The 22678-nt window shown below is 40.8% G+C and overlaps 1 protein-coding gene across 2 annotated transcripts in view; it reads left to right on the plus strand.

Annotated features, from left to right (window-relative positions):
- The window catches only part of DHRSX (dehydrogenase/reductase X-linked), a 163083-nt gene that overhangs the window by 122842 nt on the left and 17563 nt on the right, over nt 1–22678 (plus strand). For both annotated transcript variants that reach the window (XM_032100196.1, XM_032100197.1), the window contains one exon: nt 10762–10969. In XM_032100196.1, coding sequence (XP_031956087.1) covers nt 10762–10969 — 208 coding nt within the window. The remainder of the gene's footprint in view (nt 1–10761; nt 10970–22678) is intronic.

A 22678-nucleotide genomic window follows, 5' to 3' on the forward strand; every position in this document is an offset into this window, starting at 1 on the left:
GCCAAACACTTTCTGTATAAATGCAAAAGGATTTGCTGCTTTGCAAAATGATCCCTTGTGTTTGCAGCAATTAGCATTAATTGCAAAAATTGACTCACTGGCCTGGAAAATGAGTGTACTGGGGAAGGCACAGATCTCAAATTCTATAAGTTAATTTAAAAAAATAAATGGGCTACTGTATCAGCAGACCAATTCATCAATTCAAAAGACAGAGATCTAGCTCAAATGCATCAGGTGTTTTATCCATTTTTATCCATTCCTGAAACCAGTAACAAAGAAATATTTAAGTCAGGATGCCAACTTCAGGAAGCTTTCATTTTACATGTATTGATGTATTATTGTTCTGTCTAATCAAAATCCTTTTAGGGTTGATCGATTTCTGGAGAACGATAAGAGAGTGTAACACTGATACCACAAAGGTAACATCAGACATACATGTATTTGGGCAATTAAATGTAGCTACTTTGTTGTCAGAATGTTAAATTCCTTTTTATCTAAAAGAATTAATGGTCTTGACAAAGGATTATTAATAATGGTTATTGGTTTAATAGGACATGGTGTTTCTGAGCTAGTTCAAAATTGCAGCATGCTGGGAAGTATGTGAGATATAGATGTTCCTGCCGCCCATCCTCTCCCTGCACCATGGGTTGGGTGGGAGAAGCCAGCTCTGCGTGGCATTCAGGGCAATGGGTCTCACAGATGTGCTGTTTTCCAAAGAGGCAAGATGGTTCTATGGTAATTTGAAAGTTAATGTATTGCATTCATGTGATAGAGAGGGCAAAAGGGACTCAAGAGACTTGGGAGCAGAGAGAGCTTATCGTCCTTGAGAGGGGAAGGTTAGTTTAACATCTTTCTGTCAGCAAAAAGACTCACTAAGGCTGAACGAACCTTAAAAGCTTTGGAGTTCAGGTCCTGGGTGATTATTCAAATGTTTTAAGCATTTTTCTCAATTGCCTTAACTGCCACCATCCTCCCAGTATCTTGTCAGTGGAGTTGTCCTTTGGGCTGCCTTGCATAGCTGGGGAAGGCTGGTGCTCATGCCTGTAAATCCCTGGAATAATGTGTTAAGAGAAATGGTCAAAATTAGCAGCTCACCTTCCAGAAAGCCCTCCAGGTTTAGCCCTGCTGTAGCTGCTGGTTTTTCATAGCCATATATCCTGTGTCTTGCTACATGCATTAAGGATTATGAGGTATTGTGCAGGGAGGTGAAGGCAGATTTCTGCCTCTGTGATTTGTTAACTCTTAACCTTTTCTCTATTCCTCATCCTAAACCTCTTTGCTCAGAGAACTTCATCTGTTCAAAAGTAGACCAAGCAGTTGAAACTTACACCTGTGAAGAAAAATTGGTCTTTTGTTAAATCAAGTTCTTAATAAAAAATGTGTTGGGAGAACTATGCTTTATGAGTAAAATGAATCTCTGTAAACATAAAATAATTTAGCCCCCAGGAGTTTTAATACTGCCAGAACGTCTGACATAGTTGTAGCTTTGTTGCTCCATTTCTTCTGTTCTCATTATATGTTGGGTACTGTGGTAGCTCAGCCTTTCTTGCTGTGGGAGGTGGAGAGGGCTGTACACAGCAAAATCTCAGCCTCCTAAGAGGGACAGAGAAGAGTGTGAGGGGCACTGTGGCTCACAGTAGCTTTAGGAGAAGCTCAAGAGCTTTAACAGTGAGTTAAAGGAGCGGTGGGCATGTTCAGTATCTGAATTGCCACAGAAAATCAATCAGTCAATCTGTCAAAGCAGCAGTTTCTTTACATGCTTTTTCAGTGAGGGCTGGGGCACGGCAGCCCTGTGACTGCCTGGCTTTTTCAGGGTTTGGACATGAAACTTCTTGTCATTTCCTGGAAAGCCAAACCTGCCAGATTTCACCAGGTTCTAGCGTGTTTGCAAGTGGAAGAGGTCTTAAGCATTCTGGTCCCAGGCCATGCCATGCCCCTTCTTGTGAAATGCTTGGTTTTCCATTACAGATCTCTGTCTACAGTGTTCCAGGGTGACACAGTGTTGGGAAATTTGTAAAGTGAAACACAAAGCTCAGCTCTAAGGCCAAATGGTACAGAAAGTGATTGCTGATGCTGTCCTTTAGGGTGCTTAGAAACAACCACTTTGCAATGCTGGCTGTGGACTGCTTTGTATGTTACTCCTTTCTTGTAGGTTTTCTTGTTTTGCTGAAGTTGGCTTGTTTATGTTCCTCAGGTAAGATCATCCCTCTTCACAGGCCTCTTTCATATTTAAATCTTATTTAAATCCCACCTGATTTCTGACCGTGGATGAATGATGCTGTTGATGTACAACCTAACAAGAACAAAAGCCTTTCATGCTGTGTCTGGACTGTGAGTCATTTCATGGATGCAGAAAACATCCACATTTTGACTCCTCTAGTACCTGTTGGCATTTCAGCTGTATTTCTTCTTTAACCTAGGAAGGTCTTCCAACTGAGGAGAAGGCTTCTTGTGATGACTTAACAAATAGATGTCTTTCTTTATGAGTTAGTTCCTTGTCTTAGCTCGTGTACTGGGAGTTAGTCACTTTTATCACTCAGATTGAAGCTGTGATGTTTGTATTCTCACTACATAAGAAAACTTCTAAAAAGCAGAAGTTGTTAAATTGTTTCAACAAGCAGAAGCTGATTTTCAAAAGTATGTTGTGCCAGACTTGCTAATCTTTTGTTATTTCTGTAAACAAAGATTGATAGCATAGCATTTTCTGCACAGTACTTACAGATATCTCAAAGGAAAAAGGATTTTGCAGGCACATTTCCTCCAGTAAGACAGACCAGTCCTTCAGTGTGGTGAATATTTGCTCTTGCAGGACACATTCATCACCTCCTTAAAACCAAGGCAGTGCAGTGGGTTGAGCCCATCACAATTAAACCTTAAATTATCTTTGCATATACACCAACATAGTCTACTGTAAATCTGCCAACCGCATTTGGTGCGCTGTGCTGGATTTGAAATGGCAGCACTTTATTATACATGTTCAGACCCTACAGTTCCTTTTGAGTCCCAGAATGAACAGCTCAGAATTTGCAGATAATTTGCAAAAGTCTACACCAGTTTCAAGATGCTTTTCAAGAAGATTTTGGATTATTCAAGTTATTGCTGGGCCTTTTGTGGTCCTATGTGCATTCTGGTGGAAGCAAAGAAACCATAAAAGTCCCCATTACTTCCTTCAACTGAAAAGCTCTATTGCAGGAGAGGTAGGAAGCTTTCCACAAGTGGTTGGAGAGTACCTCCCCCCATTTACAATCCTGTACATAATCTTACCACATGTGACAATCTTCAATAACCTGAGATCCAGATTACCCAAGAGATCATATGAAAAGATACATGCCCATGTTGTTTCCCCATCCCTCAAAAGGGTCACGAGGACACAGAACAGTCCTGAAGCCATGACCTTTTTCTTGGATAAAGCAATGCAAACTCTTGCTTCCTTTTATATATTTACTCATTGATTTGTTTAATGGAAATTTTTAACTGAATGAAGAGATACTATTATGTTCAAATACCACTTCAGCTATTAGCAAGTACTTAACACTGCATCAAATGTCCTGACTGTAGAAAAGTGGCAATTTATATAATTCTAAATAAAGAGATATAATTCCTGGGAGAATAGAATTACAGTAATTACAGCTTGAACTTGACACTGATATTTAAAATAATCCAAAACATTTGAAATTAACACCAACTGTACACAAACAGAAAAATTTTGCTTCTTTAAAGGTACTGATTCTGGTGAGAATTTGAGAAGACCAGCCTTTGAGTCCATGTTATATGCATTTGAGAACTGTGCTGAGCACACAGCAACTGAGCTGCACACAGCAACTCTCCGTAGAGTGGAATAGCTCTTGGCATCTCACCTCCTGCCATTAGGAGTAGGGCTCAGCCAAATGAAAAATGATGCTCTGATTCCATCTGGATGACAGTAACACCCGGGATGACAAGCCCTTGCTTATTTTGCCTTTTATAAATGATTTTAAAATAAATACATTCTAGGTTTCTTTACTAAATGTAGTCCTCAGGGGACAGTAAGTTAATTTTTGTTCCCTCTGCATTTCCTAAAGGCTATAACAGGGGGCTGGTCATTGAATGTTACCCATTTATACAGTGAAGTGGTGGAAGGTGGGAAGCATGGGTTTAAAAAAGAAAGAGAAATCAAAACACCACCCAGCTTCCAGCTTGTGACTCCTACTGCACTGTGGGTTAAGCACAAGGCAGGAGTCACTGATTTGCAGAGATATCAGTTATTGAGACCATTACCAACATTTTACCTGTTAGAGAGCGTTTCCCAGCTCCGGGCTTCTACTCTTATACTCTAATTTTAAGAAGAAAAATGTTATTTTACTACAGTTGAAAGATGCCAGAGGAAGCCTGTATTTGTCCAGAGCTGTGTGTGAGCCACATGGAACCGAGGAGCTCACTGCAGGAAGAGGAATGAAAGGCAAGATGAGTTGCTCTGAAAGTGCCACTGGCCTATGACTGCTTAAGTAACCCCCATGACACAAATCAAGACATGAAGGATTTGTTTTTTAGCTTGTGTAGAACCACTAATTTAATGTAATGGTCTGGCAGCCTTCCTTTCGAACAAGTTCATCACAGGATCATGAGGGCTCTTCAGGAGTCCCCAATGCTGCATTCCTTATTCACTCAAGGTTTATGCTACAGCCACCTTAACTGTTATATGTATATAGTCACAATTTATTTTTTAAGGTTACACATCCCATATATGAAAGAAATATACATGAAGAAGTACATGAGCTCCCAAAATGTCCAGTCATGTAGGTGAGATGAATGACTGTGCAACAGCCTATAGTAGTATTTGGTAACAGGACAGCTGCTGGACAAAACATAACTGCTACAGCATCTGAATAAGTAGATAAGTTAATACCTTAGATTTGAGCTTTGTTTTGCTAATGTATAAGCTTCTTTCTTTCAGCTGGTAAAATACTGGTTGTCAGTGGTAATATTCTCATTTCTCCATCTCGGTCTTTTCTCCTTGTCTATATTTCTGCTTGGTTTTTTTTTTTTTTTTTTTTTGGTGGTTTTTGTTTGTTTGTTTGTTTGTGTTTCTTTACCGAAGGAAAATCACAATTAATGAGATGAACAGAAACACAGAAACACAGATAATGTGTTCACAGGATAAATATGTGTAGTACTGTCAGGAAGCCTGCTTTAATCTAATAAACAATATTTAGCACTCAAGGTTGATCATAAGAGAAGAGAAAGAAACTGCTTATGATAACCAGTAAAGGCATGTTTATTTTCCGATATATTTCTCTATCTGCTTCAAAATAAGCTGCAAAATTATCAAAACTTGAAAAATCTTGTGCTGCATTCTCTGAAGAAAGAAAATTTAAGACTGTGAAAGCTTCATGAGTGTTTAATAATAGACTTTTATAGTCTTGACTAAGCAATGGTGATGATGTATTGCAAGATTAATACATAAATCATTAGGAAGCTTTAGTCATTTTAATACAGCAAGCCTATGTTTTGCTTAATTCCCTGATTCATCCTAAGGCATATATTGAAATTTTGTGTGGCCTTTCATTAAAAACCCCAGCATGTCAGCCACATTTTGCATCACTTGTCTTTTAATGGAGCACATAGCAGCTGGCTTTTCTGCAGTTTGATCTTGGTTAATTTGCCCTCCAGGCAAATTAACACGCTGGAAACTGGGGAGCACAGTGATGGGTGAAAGGAGGATGACGTGCAAGACAATTGTGAAAGAAGTCCACATCAGGAAAGCTTCAGTGCTAGCACTAGCTGGGTTAAATTGATTTGTGTGCCAGTCAGGATGGTCCCAGGTCCTCTGAGCCTTTTGCTGAAGCAAGATGTGGTGGGGGAGAGGGTGCTGTCAGTCGGTCAGTCCCTAATGTCTGTTACAGGTGTGCACATGCGAAAGGAGCCCTTAATCAGAGTGAAGAAGCTGAGAGCAACAAGAGAGTCCCGTGCACAGGAGGGGTGGAGGAAGTGGTCTGTGCTGAGCAGCAATTTTGTTTCCCCTGTTACTCAGTGGGCACCCTGACCTCACTTAATGCTCTTTACTAAACATGGGATCACTGGGCATAAGTGGGAGACCACTGCAGAAAACAGACCACCTAAATCCAACCTGAGAAGAAACTAGAGGAAGACTGATTGGCAAGGGATGTGCTGAACATCGATCCAGCTTTCAAACTGGGATAGCAGCTGAGTTCATACTTAAACATCTAATTAGCCACTGCAGGCTTCGGTTTGAAATTCAGCTTCTCATTACTTTTTGAAAATACATTCCACAGGGAGACTGCTGCTGGAGACAGCACCATGGAGATAAGTGGCAAAATCAGCTAATCAGCTTCTGGTAGAAAAGAAGAAAAAAGAAAAGAATAAAAACAAACAAAACCCCCCCAAACAAACAAACAAACAAATAAAAGCAAAAAACCCAAATCAAACCAAACCAAACAAAACAAAAACCAAAAAAACCCACCAGCAAACCTCAAGGCACTCACTCCAGAATTAAATACCTATTTATTTTGTTCTTTCTTTTCTCCTCCCTAATTTTTGTTATAGTAAGTCAAACCTGTAGTCTATGTTGCAAAAAATCTTAAGCCAGAAATAAGAACTTCTGCTAAAAATTAATTGGACACAAAATGCAGAACCTGCCTTATCCTGATCCTTTATTCATCAGTATAGAATCAATAAAACATTATTTTCAAAGGAAGGGAAGGTCTTATATATTGGTGCTCTCTTAGTCAGATTTCAAAGCAGCGAATTAAATTCTGCCTGCCTTAACTCCTCCTGTACTTTTCATTTAGTGAGTTGTGCATTGCCTTGTTTTATCAGCACTGACTCAGCAAAATGCAATGGAGGGACATCCCCTGGGGGACGCCACTGTTTTCTGTGGTAGGAAGAGTGGTCCACAGCAAGCCCCGCTCAAAGGACTCGGTGAGCATGAACTACTCCAAGCTACTGATGCCAGGCATGCCATACTTTTCCACTGAACTTCTTCACCAAGTCCTTGCTCCACTTTTCCTCACCGCTGACTGTGTACAGGCTTGCCGTATCACAGCACATGCTGTCTGGCATCCCCCAAGCCAGGTGGGCAGTATTTATTAGGATGTATCCCTGGGCATCAAACACCAGTACCTCCTCAGCTCTCTAGATGACTGACCAGCACCCACATGGGTGGGTGCTGGGACCTACCAGTCTGGCTGGTTGCCTGGTTAGGAGGCAGAGTTTCTCTGCTGGAGAGTCTGCTTGCCTGGCTGTGAAGCATTGATACCCTGTGTCCTCAAAGCAGCAAAGATCCACGTGCTTTGTGTGCACAGGTGCCTTGTGTGCACTGCTCTGCTAAGCACAGTTCACTGGTAAGCTGTGTTCTGCTTGGATGGTTTGCCTCTTGTATGCACTTTGATTTCAGAAAGATTTTAGAACCTTCAGAAAATGTGGAAATGCAGAATGTCAATATTATTTTATTTAGTATGCAATTATACTTTTATTCATTGTGAAAATCGTGCATACAGAGCATAAGGTGCCAGGACAGGCCAAATTTAGATGCATAGACTTAAAAGTCAGATAATTCCATGTGCAAGAGGAATACATTTTATGGTTTTAAACTGAAAGAGGGTAGATTTAGATTGGACAAAAGAAAGACATTTTTATGATGAGGATGGTAAGGCACAGAAATGGGATGTCCAGAGAAAGTGTGGATGCCCCATCCATTCAAAGCCAGGATGGGACTTTGAGCAATCTTGTCAAGTGGAAAGATGTCTCTTCTTATGGTAGGGTTGTGGGACTAGGTGATCTTTAAACTTCCAACCCAAACCCTTCTGTGATTCTTCATGCGTGTGCATGGGAGAGAGAATTGTGGTGTAAGTGCAGGTGCCTATGCGGTCCTATTTTTCTGATACATAAAATCAGTGCTGGATGTAATGAAGTCAAATAACCAGGGGTGATTTATTTTTTCAATGTGGCACTTAAACAATGTGATTCTAATAAAATGGGGTCTGACAAACAAAACAGAAAATCCTCATTAGTTCTGTGTCACGTTATTCCTCTGTCTTATGTAGTCCATTGATGTCAGATTCCTGGAAAGCAAAAAACACACACACAGCAATTGGGAAGAGAGAAGGTAATCACTGCTGGGGCTCTGCTGAAAGTTTTTCTCTGTGTATCCAATTTTATATTCTTCATATCTATATTACGTTATTGAAGTCTGATTCCCGGCTGCCTTGCAGATCATTTGCATCCCTGCACTGTGATATAAAAGGCTTCCTCGTTGATTGGGTAGCCTTTTATATCTTCTCAGCACTCATGTTTCTCTGACATAGATATCTATGCATAGTATAAGGCTTTGGAAGACCAGACCTTGTAACAGTTCATGCTTCATTGCCACAAGGTAAGTCAAAACAGCACTCACACGAAATGTGGGAATGGGGAGCCATGGGGAGAGTTCACCATCCTCCTGCCTGGCATCTGAAGGTTACTGAGGGCCAGACTAGACCCAGGCAGAAAAAGTCAGAGTAGTCCCCAGCTCTGCTTCCCTGCAAGCCTCTTGCCAGACAAAATCACTCTAATTCAACTCGGAAAGCTTGTCCCGTGCCCCAGCTTGTGTTCAGTGGGGGAATGAACTGGTGGTGCTGATGGAGGAGTGCCAGGGTTAGCTGCCAGCTGGCTGCCAGAGGCGGCTTGGGATGAATGCTTCTTCCCATGGGTAGCGTGAGCTCTGCCCTGCACGGCTGTGCACAGGAGAACCTTGTAGCAGCTGAGGATCTGGTCCTTCTAGTTAAGGGGTTGGAATATGCATGAAGCATAAGGTGACATTTTGAGCGTCTCAGATCAGAGCATGGACGTTACTGAATTTAAAATGTAACTGCAATTTCCTGACTAATGCCAAGTCACTTTTATATTCATGCAGTGATTATTCTTTAAATAGCCCATTTTGCCCAAAGGGGCAGGTGATATCTTTATGATAATGAAGATATGTTATCCAGCAGGTTACAGCTGAGGCCGCTGGTTGGTGCAAGAGCCACCTATGATCAGCTGTCCTTTTTAGTTCTCAATTTACATCATGCTTTTGTAGATTTTAGATGCTTTTGTAGATTGTAGATGCTTTTGTAGATGTTTGTGATTCGTTTGAACAAGAAAAGAGTAGGGCAAAAAAAAAGAAAAGAGATGCACTGGAGGTTCAATGTTGTTGTCTTTTATTTCCTGTGGTGTCTCCAAGTTTCTGAGTCCTTTCAAATAACATGGAAAGTTAAATTGCTTCAGTATCCTTATACCTCTGCAGAAAGTCAGCCTTTTTCTTAACATCCAGGTCTTTCTGTGGTGAAGTGCACAGGATATTATAAATAAGGTATTCAGCAAGAATGAGATAACAAAATGAACTCATATGTTTACTATTCGTTCAAAATAAAAAACTTGCATGTAGTAACAGCCACAGAAATCACAGGCAGGCTTTCCAGCAGAGCTGGAGCATCCCTGGCCCGGGAATGCATTAAGGGTGAAGGTGTAGAGGATGGAGCTGTAGCTGTGGCCACCACAGAGATAGGACAACATCTAGGGGAAAGGAAGGAACTAGGAAAGAGAGTTTTGTCCCTGGGTGGGTGCCCCTCTATCACCTTTTACCAGCAGGTTAAGGTCCTGCTGCTGCATGGACCCTAAGCCCTGAATCCACATGGGCAGCAGCTGCAGCATGCAGCATCGCTTCCCCAGGCTTTGGCAGAAGCAAAACAGATGGGGACCGGAGTGGTTTTACTCTTCCCAGGAGCCTGTTGCTTTAGGCTCCTGCCTGCTTTGCCTATGAGCTGTCTGTAATGCCACCATTTACCTTTGGTTCTGCTAAGCACCAGCAAGGTTAGATGAGAGGCTGGAGTAATTACAGCAGTGAATTGTTGTGGCGTAGGAATTTGTGGAAGTGATGCTGAGGCCCCAGTCAGGAAGAGGGTTTTAAGTGACATACCTGCTAATTTCCCTGAAACTAGCCTGCCTATTATAAAACAGAAAAAAAATGTACTGCTGCCTGCATGCAATGAAACCCAACTAATCAGCACTTCCTAGAAAGCTTGACTTGAAAGAAAGGTACATTTGACATTCAGATGAGAGGTGTGCAGGAGTCTCAACAGGTAATGTTTTGCTGTAATTCCTGGAATTTTTGTGCCTTTGTCATACGTCTTTGGCACAGACCCTGCCAGCCATCTGTGCTTTAAAGGCTGTATAGGGCCTGTAAACTCTGTAAACTCTGGTTATGCTTGCAGCTGCTCTCCTTGCCCCATCTTTTTATCCATCTCTTAGCTGTGCAACCTTACTCATCTGTATTGTTCCCAACACAGGAGCCTTCAACTTGTAGGTACTGATGTAGTAAAAATAATAATAGCAACCAGAAGTAGTATGATCAGGCATGGATTTAATAGGTGGAAATAGTGTGTGTATGTTTGGAAAGAGCAGAGCGAAAGAGGGGAGAGAAGTTTGAGGGCTTCTAGGTGATGATAGCCTGGAGACTGATGCCTCAGCATTTCTAGTTTAAAGAGTTTGACATAGAGACTCTGGCAGGTATTGTGTAATTTTATTTTAATTTTTGTCCCTGCTATAAATAAGACTTGGTGTCTGATGGAATGATCACCAGAACTTGAGTAAACAACACGCCTGCCAGTGATAAGCTGTTTCTTCTGATGACTCAGTGTATATCTGGATATTGCAAAATGTGGTACATTTCATGTTTGTGCAGTTATGTTTTCCTTCTGGTTATTTTTACGTGCATCTCCCTCTCTTTTTCTCTCCTGTGTTCAGATGTTCGTATTCACCCCATGGAGCGTATGCCCAAAGCAAACTTGCCCTTGTGTTATTTACCTATCGACTACAGCATCTTCTGACTGCAAATGGAAGCCATGTGACTGCTAATGTAGTAGACCCTGGAGTAGTGAATACTGAGCTCTACAAGCATGTCTTTTGGGTGGTGAAAATGGTCAAATGGATGACAGCCTGGCTATTTTTCAAGGTATGCTGTTTTTAAATAATTTTGTTTCTGTGCCCCTGCATTGTGCAAGCTGCAGTTGGCCTGAAGCTGAAGGTGTTTCATAGTGTATGGTATTTATTTCATTTCTCTGTGCTGATGAGATGTACAAAATCAATAACGACAGGCTTTCCAGCAAACAAACATTTGTTTTAAATGGAGGGAGCAAGCTGTCACTGTAGGGAAAGGGAATGCCTTTCACTGCCTGTGCCTGTGCACTGGTTATCTCTGCCCTGATCTATCCACATGCTTCTGTGCATGCATGGGTGCAGGACATCATCCTAACATGGAGCCAGAATATGCAAAGTGTTCCTCAGAAATCACTTGTACATTCTCTTAAGGAGAAGAAGACATGATCTGGCCTGGTCCACATGTATACAACATTTTACGGAGAAGAGGGCAAAGGGAAGAAGGAAGTTGTACAAAAGTGGCAATGGGAGGTGGTTGTGCTCCAGGATGTGAGGGTCTAGGTGCTTGTGCTCAGGGAGGTGGGACAATTTTTAATTACGTTTTTCATTCTGACACATACTTGTAATGGTACTTGATTTTTATTATCCGATCCTGGTCTGCCTTAGGAAACATAAAGTTATTTAATAAAACTGATCCAGAAGTGGGGCAGGCCCAGTTATGGGTAATGTTTTGTAGGGGTGTAAGTAGATTAATCTGAAATCAGTTTAGCTGTGTAGGTGCAATTATCTCTTGCTCACAGGCCTTAGAAGGGCTTGTGCTGAGAAAATGTACTGCTTATAGCTCTTTCAGAAAGTAGTTTTGGATTAAGTAAATGGAACCTGATTCCATTAGAGAAAATGAAATGTCCTAATTAAAATGAAGTATTTTACATCAAGGAGCATGTCCCACAAAGCAAATTAATTTTAAACTTTGATATGGAAATATCAATTGCTTTCATTTTAGAAATGAAACTGGAGGCTGGAAGAGTGGCTGCAAAATAAGATGCAAACAAATAAACCCATATTTAAAAAAAAAATAGTATCTTCTGACTGCACCTTGAATATTGCAATAAAATTGTAATAAGAATGCTCATAATGTGTAATGCCTTCTTAAAGAAGCAGACTGCAGCTTTGCCAAACCATGTACCTTAAACTTGTTTTGCCTCTTGTGATTGTCATTTTAAATATCAGTCTCAGGTGGTAGTGTTTTTTCATTGGACTTACTTTACCTTGCTAATGTAACAGTTTCATGTAGATGTTTAGGTTGTGCGCAGCATTTCCTCTGGAGAGACAAAACTCTGGCAAATTTCCCACATCTGAGAGTGAGTTTCAAGTCTCTTCTTTACAGCACTCAGTCCCACCTAGTTTTATTGATGCGCTCAGGAGACATTTTTGTATTATACTGGTCATGTTTAGACACTGAATTGAATATCACTGAACGTTTAAAATGATTTGTCACAAGAGGGATTCCCATTCTTAAAGCCCTAATAGTTCTGCAATGATAGTTCCTGATCGCTTCCTTCTTCTTTGGATGAGACGCTGCTCAAAAGAAATTCTGCCTTGAAATAGGTGATAGACAGACATACTGGTCTGTATGGAACAGATCTGTACTGCCTGAAAAGCAAATGTATCAATTGCTTTCTGAGTCAGAAAAACCTCAGGGTTGGATATCTGAATGCTTCAGTTACAGAGGTTGAGATTTTCACATTTTTGTGTAACAGTTAATGTGTTTTTCCCAAGAGCCAGAGGAGAGGGAAATTCTTACTTTCTCTCTTCCTATCCTCCCTTATTCTTCTGAGTTACAGCTCCAACTTCTGCTGTTTGCTTATTGCTTATTGCTTAGGATATATCTATGTGTTTGGGAGCGCTTCATCCCAGAGGCACGCCCTGTTCGGCATCCCGAGCGGGCAATGTTCAGCCCCACAGCAAGCTCACACTGAAAGCCTGCCTGGCAATTTTAATAGTGCTCTACTGAGGGCTGTAGTATTCAGCATTCAAGCCTGTGTGAGTCTTGTGTTGGTCTCGTGCATTAGGGTAAATTTCCCCTGAGAAAAGTAAGAAAGCCAAGTACAAGAAAATTCAGTTGTCTGGTAATATTAGCTGATAGTTGGTGTATGGACTTTTTCCCCCTTGGAATTTTGTTCCTGAGCACTTATATGAATCTTCCTTCTAGCATTATGGCAGTAATGCAGTGAAATGAGGTGATAGCTCTCTAATCATATTGACTTAACTAAATATTGTCACCCTGGAGTATTCCAGAGTGGTTTCTAAACGTGTGCAGGAAATTGCTTCACCCACTGCAACATGGCACTCGTGAGAGCCAACACAGCCCAGAGAGCTTCAGTGAGGAAATGCATCACATCGCATTCCCTCAGGAGAGAGTCAACATCTTGTTTGATTTAATTCCAAAATATAGTGGCAGAGCCCCCACTACTTTAAAATGCATTTCTGCCAGTACTGGTCCCAGTTACATTTAAGCCAAATACCTCCTAAGGATTACAGCCTGGCACCCACCTTTGCTTGTATTTGAGGCAGCTCAGTGTGGCAGACAAGGCTGTTGGCTCAACATCCACCTTGGGGCTGCCTCAAGATATTTAGGTACTTAAACAAGTAGACCTACAATCTTGTAAATAGGCCATGATAGGTATGCATAATTTACTCAAAGTATTAACAGCTTGAATTTCTTAAAACTGCAAAACATTTTGTTCTAGATTTTATATATGGCTCAGAAAAATCTTGGCCAAATCAGTTTGGTGTTTTTTCCCCCGCAAGTTGCAGTGAGAGGCATTCCTGTAAAAATAAGATAGGCGAAACTAAAGGTTCTGGTGACAGCCATAAAATTTGTGAAATTGATGCCTAACCTTTAGAAGTGATGGTTTCATTTTTTCTCAGCTTGATTCTTTCTCTGTAAAGTTATTGTCTGCTGTGGTACTCTAAATTTGCACTTTGCAAATGTTTCCTCTGTATTTTTCATAAATATGGACTGCACCTGTCACACAAGATAGAAATTATGTTTATTCCTCAAAAAAAAATTTGATTTCTATATCTATGACTTCTCAGTAAATAAAGCCTGATGAGCTGACACAGTCCTCTGCAGAATGCAGTGAAGTATTTTATCCCTTAGTGATTTTTATCATAAATTGATCTTCTTTTTGAAGAGATAAAGTCCAAACTAGTAAACACTAACTAATTAATGAGATAGTAATAACCTAAAAAGTCATTCATTGAGCATCAAATAGCAATTTAGATAAGTGTGTAACACACCAGCTTTAGTGTTGGGTACCATGCAAGCTGGAAGCCAGGAAGTACCATTTCCCTCTCCAGTATTTCTGCATCTGCAGCAGATACTGAATATTCATTCTTAAGCCAGATGGTCTCTGCTTGTGATACAATTAAAATGCCTTAGAGCCAAACAAAAAGTTGACTCTCATTAATGTCCGATAACAGGGATTGTTATGCTTCATATGACTTCATTATGGCATCAAAGTAGAGACATTTGACAGACAGCAGTGTTGTAAAGTTCCCCAAAACCTTGTTTATGACAAGCTTGGTGAACGTGACATTATCAGCTATAGAGTATTTGGTCCTTTCAGCCGCCCCAGACTGGTGTTTAGGAAGGTATTGTGGAATGAGGGCTTTGCATCAGATCCTGTCTCAGCTGTCATTTCCAAAGACATAGTGCCACATAAGTGATTATTGGCTGACAAACTGAAAATGAGTAGGATTAGTGACTCTGCCAGCCTGTAAAAAGGAAGGGAAAGGCTTCAGGAACATGGGTTAGATAGACATCAGCCAATATAAACTAATTCACTTCCTTCACCTTGTCAAAATAGGCTTCACTTTAGTGTAATTTTCCTATAACATTTTTTTAAAAATGCTTCCAGTCTGTAAGCACGTCTAGAAAACAAGATCTAAAGGACTTGGATTCATCATTCATGCCAGAGGACAAAGTCATACAGGTCTTATTGCAGCATTTCTTATTCAAACTGTCCCTTTGGCACTGTGAATGTAGTAAATTTAATTCATCCTTCCCCCCAGGTGTCAGAAGACAAACACACCACCACACAATAACACCAGCTGTAGAGAATGAGAGTAATTAAATCCCACAGCTGAAAGCAGCAATTCATCTGCATGAACATCTTCTGTGCATGGGAGTGTGTGGTCCTCACATAAAGCTAATCTGGGTTTTTCTCACAAAATGAAAACTTGCAGAAACGTGTAATTTGCAGTTAATTTTTACAAAAGGTTTTTCTGGTCAAAAACATAGAGAAGAAAACAATCTACTTAAATCCAGTAACACTGGTCTTTCAGCAGGTACCATTTTTGTACATACTGTACAGGGATTTAAGCTTTCAGAGCCATAGGTGTCTTTTTTTCCATCTATTAAATATTTTATTATTTGTACAGCCATAGAACAATTCTGGGGGAAAGAGGGGACCAGCCTGAGAAGGCTAGTGAGCAATCTACTATTAAGTCCCCAGATCCTGGTGATCTGGGGTTTTTTCTTGCATATTAACCCCTGGAATTGGTTCAGTATCCAGGTCCTGTTTGTTACCGGTTACATGGATGGAGGTTGGCTGCTTTATTTATTGTAACTGCTGAGCACAAAGCCTTTTGAACACAGAGCCCTTTGTTTCTGTTTGAAGTCAGGTCAGACCCCTCTAAGGCAGGCTGGCCCTCAGTGCACACATAATAGCACTGGACCCTGGTCTCCACTGAACCTGTGGCTCCCCTGCACCCCAAGATATCACTATTATTCTACATGTTTTCTAAAGTCTAAGTGGTTAAAGTATTTATTTTAAGAGACACGTTGAGAGTTGTCACAGGGTGTTTTGATGGCTGGAAAATGAAGGCTTTGTGTTGCTTGCCTCAGCTAATGGCACGCAGAGGATTGTACAGTTGCTGTGCAGGACAGCACAAAATGGGTGGGATTATGTCACTGTGCATCACAGGGAGTCAACAATGTTGAAGTTCTTGTTTATAATTTATTTGGAGCAGCTGCTGGTGTGATTTATCCCCCAAACCACACCCAAGCTTCCTCTTGGAAGGTGCCAGTTGGAACAGGCTGAAACACAGCCATGGAGCAAGCAAAAAATGAAGCAGTGTGAACAGAGATCCATCTCGTGTCGTGTCCTGCAGTTTTAGTTGTTTGATTAAAAGAAAAAAACCATCCCTTCTTTTTCCTTCTGACAGTGTGAAATGGGAAGATTGTCTTCCATCTTTCAAAATTGTTCACAGGACAGGAAACCTGTCTCCATGTCTAATATTGCCTGCAGAATTCACCCTTTTTAGCCCAGGAAATGGTCTAAAGAAAAACAGGTTAAAGCTACACTGTGAACTGTGTGAAAACCCATGTGAAATTGTTTTGGACTGTAAGCAACTGAAATGTCAGAAGCTGTGTGTCTTACTGTGTAAGAAAGGATTTATCCTTAACTCTGGTGTGGTAGAGGATTGCTGATTTAACCTGACAGCCCAGGAAGATTACTTCATTTTATGTGAAAGCATTTAAATTTGTATCCAAAACAGTGAGAAAAATAGTCCCTCCATTGCTGTAGCTGGGGAGAGAGTAAGTAAACAGTTAAGAAATTGTGAAAATACATGAGCCTAACCAGTGTTAGCACATCAGCACCTATCATCCTGTAATCTGTAACTGGTTTCGTACTCAGAAACCACATAGTTAGGAAAGACATTTTCCATCAATCAATCTATTCCACGCAGTACTTTCCTAAGAATTCGATTAATACCTTTGTGTGGTAATCTATTCTCAGTCACACTTGCTGAAAATGGAGAAAACACAAAAAAGGAGGATAATTTTGCTGTGGATCAAACACATAGCAGGGACTCTGGACTGATTCCTCTCAGTTTAAAAGAAGGTCTCCTCGATGCCTCTAATGTAAAGGTCTCAAAAAAGCTGAAAGATTGGAGAATTAGAGAATCTTGAAATTTCAACTAGACCATCAGCACAATCTTTTAAATTATGGGTTATAGCCTCACACTACTTTAATTCTTCCTCATGCATCAGAGAAGTTCGAAGTCAATCACCATGTGCTTAAAATTCTGTTTTCTTATGGTCAGTAGTATAACACTACTTGGAAACTTGAACCCACTGGCAGCAGAATACAGAGCAGCCCCTAATCTTTCTCATCAGCATATCTCTTAGAGAAAGAACAAAAGAGAGAGGAAACAACCCCAGCCCCAATGAAATTACCCATTCAGCAAGGGTAGGAACAGGAGCTGCAGGCAGTTTCTGTCTTCCATGTGAATGAGTTGTAAAACAGGGTTAAGGAGAAAGACCACTGGCTTCTCTTGGAAAATCCTCCAATGAGCTTATGGGTGAGCAGCAGTTTGGAATTAAAATAAGAAGATGCAGAGGAGTAGGTTGTGGGGAGTGCATATTCAGGTATATTTATATATATTCATGTATTTGCATAATCATATATATATGTTCTATCTAAATTCCTCATTGTTTTGCTATTTGTGAGTTATGTGTCCCTAGCAAACAAATGCTGATGAAATTTGTGTTGCAGAGCCCCATCACCTAAAGACCCTACTCACTACAGAAAAAAATAATTTTAGGAAATTTTGGAGATCTACAGACCCTCCTTTCCTCCTCTCTGAATGACAGTCTGTAACTTACCAGTAGTTGAAGGAGACTTAAAAACCTTTCAGTGTGAAGTAAGGAAATTCTTCCATGAACAACTCAGACATAATTTTTGGTGGTTATCCTGAGTTTTCAAAGGTTGACATAAAACATCAGGTTCTACCAAGAAACTGAAAACATCCCCTTTTCTAGAGGTCTGAGGCATCTATGCCTGGAAGGCACCTCTGACATGTCTCCTGGTTCATAAATGTCTGCAATATGAATGCCAGCATCAGACGTGTGATTTCCTCATGGTCACAGCTACTACTGGACCTGTCTTATCCTAAGTATCTACAGTTGGATAGCTGAATTAAGTCATTCAAGTGCCAGTTCATCCCTGTGAATGACAAAGAGGTCTTCTGGTGACTAGCTCAGCTGTAGATGTCTGTGCTGTATAAAGGTGTAAAGTTAGTTAAGATGAATCCTTTCCAAAGGTACGCAATGTTAATTTTCCGGGTTTCTAAAAAAAATGAAGTGAAGATGGTAGGATTTTGGATGTGCACAGGAGAGAATAGGAACTGTAAAGGTGTGTTCTTAGATCTGGGGCACAAGTAATCTGCTATCAAGCTGGTTTTGCAAATGGCAGCTCTAAGGTATTAGACCATTTCCCATATAAGTGGGAAATGTGCTCGTGGGCCGCTGCAGATGGGGAAATCCTCGTTACTTATGAAATGTATTTCTCGTATATGTTTATAATCCGTTGTGTGCCTTCACTACAGCAGCCACGGGTGAGGAAATCCCAATTACTTAAGAAATCTATTTCTTGTATATGTTTACAATTCATGGTGTGCCTCCACAGTTCATCATGCAGATATCGCCATGCATTTACATGAGTAGTTGTGTGTACTCCCTGTATGTATTTATAATAGCCTAATGTTTGTAACTAGAGAGAACCATGGGAAGCAAGCACCATCCTCTATTCGAGGATGAACTGGAAACAGTAAACACATATTTTTAATATAACAGGATCATCCACCACCCAATTTGTGAGTTATGAAAAGTTTCAATTCAGAAGTCACATGAGTAGCTCTGGCTTTAGTAATGACTATAATGATTATGATTGCAAGCCACAAACTTCTGTATTGCATTTTAGAAAGACTACTGAGATACTACAAGATGTAGTTCACATGGTTCTTTTTGTTCTCATTATGTTCTGAGCTAAACACTTGGGATTTGGTGGATTTTAATAGCAAAATACAAAAAGGGAATTTGGTTTAGTGCCTCTAGTCCTCATTTTTTCAAGAAGGAACCTGATCCTAGATGCTGCACAAACAGATTATATCATTAATACAATCTGTCAAGAACTAGTGGTTTGTGTACATTATTACATATTTAATCATTCTGTTTAAATTGTGTCTGTGAGTCTCTTCAGGGCAAATGACTACATCTGTGTGATGCCATCTCAGTGCTGGGGAAAGGGGAAGTAACCACAGGGGTTACGTTACCACAGACCAGGCACACTGTGGGAAATACAGAGCATATGCAGAGGAGGATTTGGATGAAACCGGAGCAATGTGTAATAAAACAAGAATGAACTTGGACAGCTTATCAGAGATGGGATTTGTAGTGGTATTTATTTGGCCCCATCATGCTGACCTACTTTTCTGTCACTGGAATAGGAAGGAGGTGCTGCTGCTGGTCCTAGGCTCAGGCATGGTCTGAAAAAAATGAGTTGCTCCCCATGTCTCTTGATTGCTCATCAAAGTCTTGGAGCTAGCCACCACCAACTTACAAGTTTAACTTTCTGTCTTACCTTACCCAAGTATATCTGTTACTTTTTGAATGAATAGCAGGGGCCAGAGTTGGTGCCCTGTGCCTGGCAGGCCCGTTTTCCCAGGACTTTGCTGTGGGAGGCGCTGTGCACCACAGCCGTGTCATGTCCCTGCAGCCAGCAGCAGTATGCTGAAGCTGACTCTGTCTCAGGAAGAGATTTATTCAATTTTGTTTCCTGCCAAGCTGAAGATGCAAAATTCAGTCTTCCACAGTCTGCCACTTGTCATATATGATCCTAAGATGATTGAAAATGTAGAAAGAGAAAAGCTGTCTTGTTGTTTTTAGAGCTCGGAGTGTTGAAAATAAACTTATACAGACTGTGAGTATATTTGGGTGCCTCCCACCTGGAGTGCTGCATCCAGCTCCAGGCTCCCCAGCACAGGAAGCGCATTGAGCTGTTGGAGCGAGTTCAGAGGAGGGACACAGAGATGATTAAATGTCTCCTACAAGGAAAGGCAAAGAGAATTAGGATAGTTCAGCCTGGAAAAGAGAAGACTCCGTGATGATCTAATTGTGGCCTTCCAGTATCTGAAGGGAGCCTACAAGAAAGACAGAGACTTTTTTTTACAAGGACACATAGTGACAGGACAAGGAGAAATGGCTTCAAACTGAATGAATACATTTAGATCAGACATTTGGAAAAAATTCTTTACTTTGAGGGTGGTGAAGTGCTGGAACAGGTTGCCCAGAGAATCTGTGGATGTCCCATCCCTGGAAGTGTTCAAGGCCAGGCTGAACTGGGCTCTGAGCAGCCTAGTCTAGTGGAAGGTATCCCTGCCCATGAAATTTGTGTTGGAACTAGGTGATCTTTAAGATCCCTTCCAACCCAAACTGTTCTGAGATGCTAAAAAATATGTAGGAAGGACACTATGAGGCAGCATACTTGTTTTTTTCTGTCAGGACTGTACACTGTCTAGTTGTTATGACTGCCCAAGCTCTGAATGTACCTCGGTAATTTTTCAGAGAGGAGTTCAGTTACCACAACTCTCATGCATCACAGCCAATAACAGCTTAGGTCCCTATTTTCCTTTGCATATGAAATGATGACTTCCATCATCATGAAGTTTGTGGTACTTCATCAGTGGCTTTATACAAGTGTAGCTGATTGGAACCTGCTAAAGAAGTAAATATGATATGAACATAAAAGCATCCAGGTCCAAATCTTACTGCATATTCTTCTACCAAGGATTATCTGATTTGATTTCATATCCTCTGTGTGGAGTACTGTTCTTTTGAAAGGCATGTAAAACATGTCTGATCCTGCTCCTCAGAGGTTCTCCTTGATCTGGGGCTGGCCTTTTATTTTTCTTGCCTGGTTTAGGTTTGTGGCACATGTGTCCTATTTTATATGCCTGTTATCTCGGGAAGTGGATTAAGGCTGGCACAGATACACTGAACCCTAATCGCTTTAGAGGGCCTGCAAATCTCCAGAGGTAGTAAGTACTTCAAATGTTTATAATACTAGGTTCAGCTGATGTTGCTTGAAATCCATTCAAGACGATCTGGAAGACAGGAAGCAGGGCATTTTGCATACGGTTTTCTTTTAAAATATAATTACCCTGTTAATATTATTTTATATACACTTGGTGCTCAGTTTTCATTTTGGTGGGGTTTTTTCTCCTCATTGTGAGGCAAGCTTCAGGCACTATTTTTGCTGCAAAATACATCCATCACCCAGTATCTTGGCTGTGCAACTTCTCCCATGAGAGTTTCAACCCACTTGTTATAGTTCTAGGTTAAAGGCAGATTGCTGGCGTCATTATTTCCAGCTTTTTGAAAAGTGATAAAATATGAAATATGTTTGTGCTTGGGTACCTGGATCTGTCATCTCCAGGTCACTACACAGTGGTTTGCTCAGAGGAGCCAAGGGGATTATAAAGTACCTCCAGTGCTCAGAAGCAGCACTTGTACATTTGATGTACAGTCTGTCGCATGCTCTCCTGGCTGGAAAGAAGGAATTTGCAGTGTTAGAATCATTAGGCTTTGCAGATGTGAGCAGGTACCATCCTGCTCAAGGTTGGAACTAGTGCTGTCACTGTTACCATAAAGACAATACACATTTCGTGAGCTGGTTTCAGTTTGTAGAAGCTCTTGACAATTTTTTTTTCTTTTTATTGTCAATTTATATCATGATATCTAGCAATAGTCTCTAATCAAACAGGAGTGAGAATGCTTTTAGGGAAACAATTTACTCAAGACAAGAATGAATTAAAGTGAAGTGACTGGAAATGTATTTACTTGAGAAACTGAGAAAGAAATAAGAAAAAAGAATAAACTTGTTTCTAATCTTTGGAATCCTACTCTGGGAAAGGCTTCCACAGAGCAGTAGCTATAAAAAAAGTGTTGTTTTTATGCTGGAGTTTAAATGGGTTTTGGAGAAGAAGATCAGCTGATAGGCTATCTGCAAAATTAGATCAGAGATGTCCCAAGAGGGAGTGTTGCTTATGAATTCTTTTTGTATTTAGAATCCTTTATTAATGCCTCAGGTTTACCTGGCTTTCTCCCATGCTGAAAAGAGCAAAGAAATGCAGTATAAGGGTGCAAAAGTGAGATTTTCCAAGAAATGTCCATTTTGATTTTGAACTTGTGGAGTACCTAGCAAATCCTTCTTTAGGAAAACCTGAAGATGTGCTGTTTCTTGCAGTTGCCTCCATCCCTGCCTTTCTTGACAGTAGTTCTTCCAGTGTGCTGACGAGCTGTGTTGAACTGTCCAATAGTCTAGTCCTTGCTTTTGGTTAAAGGAGAAAAAGCAAAGATGACAGCTATGGATCAGCCTGAAGAGCCTTCAAAGAAAATGAGATCCCTGGTCAAGAAATCTGTGCGTGCTCTTAAAAAATAAAGTAGCCAAGATAAATTGCAAATGGAGCTGTAGAGGTAATTGACATAGCCATGCAGTTGGTCTCTAACCTGGGTTGCAGCAGTGCTCTTCACAATTTGGTAAATGCTCTAGAGACCCCTCCCAGCAGAGAGGCTGGACAGCCACGGGCCTCAGCGTGACCCTTGAATGAGAGACCACGGCTTCCCTTGTTTCCACAGACAGCTCAAGGCTGTTGTCTGAGGTATTCCCAAATGCCTGGTTTGCATCTAAAGTACCTTCAAGATGACTAGTGCTGGGGAGCCTTGTAGTCCTGCTGGAAGTCAGCTAAGGAGCTGAATCCAACTGAGTGTCCAGTGTAGACTAGCGGGGGTTAGAAAGGCAAAGATTTCCATTTCTAAAATGTCAAGAACAGAGTTTGGTTCAGGATTTTTTCTAAGGGAAAGAAAGTTATTCTGACATTCCTCTTTTGTCAGCTCTCCTTGACCTGAATTGTTGTTTTCACTGCTACTTGCCAT

This window comes from Corvus moneduloides, chromosome 2 (genome assembly GCF_009650955.1).
Source record: "Corvus moneduloides isolate bCorMon1 chromosome 2, bCorMon1.pri, whole genome shotgun sequence".
Lineage (NCBI taxonomy): Eukaryota > Metazoa > Chordata > Aves > Passeriformes > Corvidae > Corvus > Corvus moneduloides.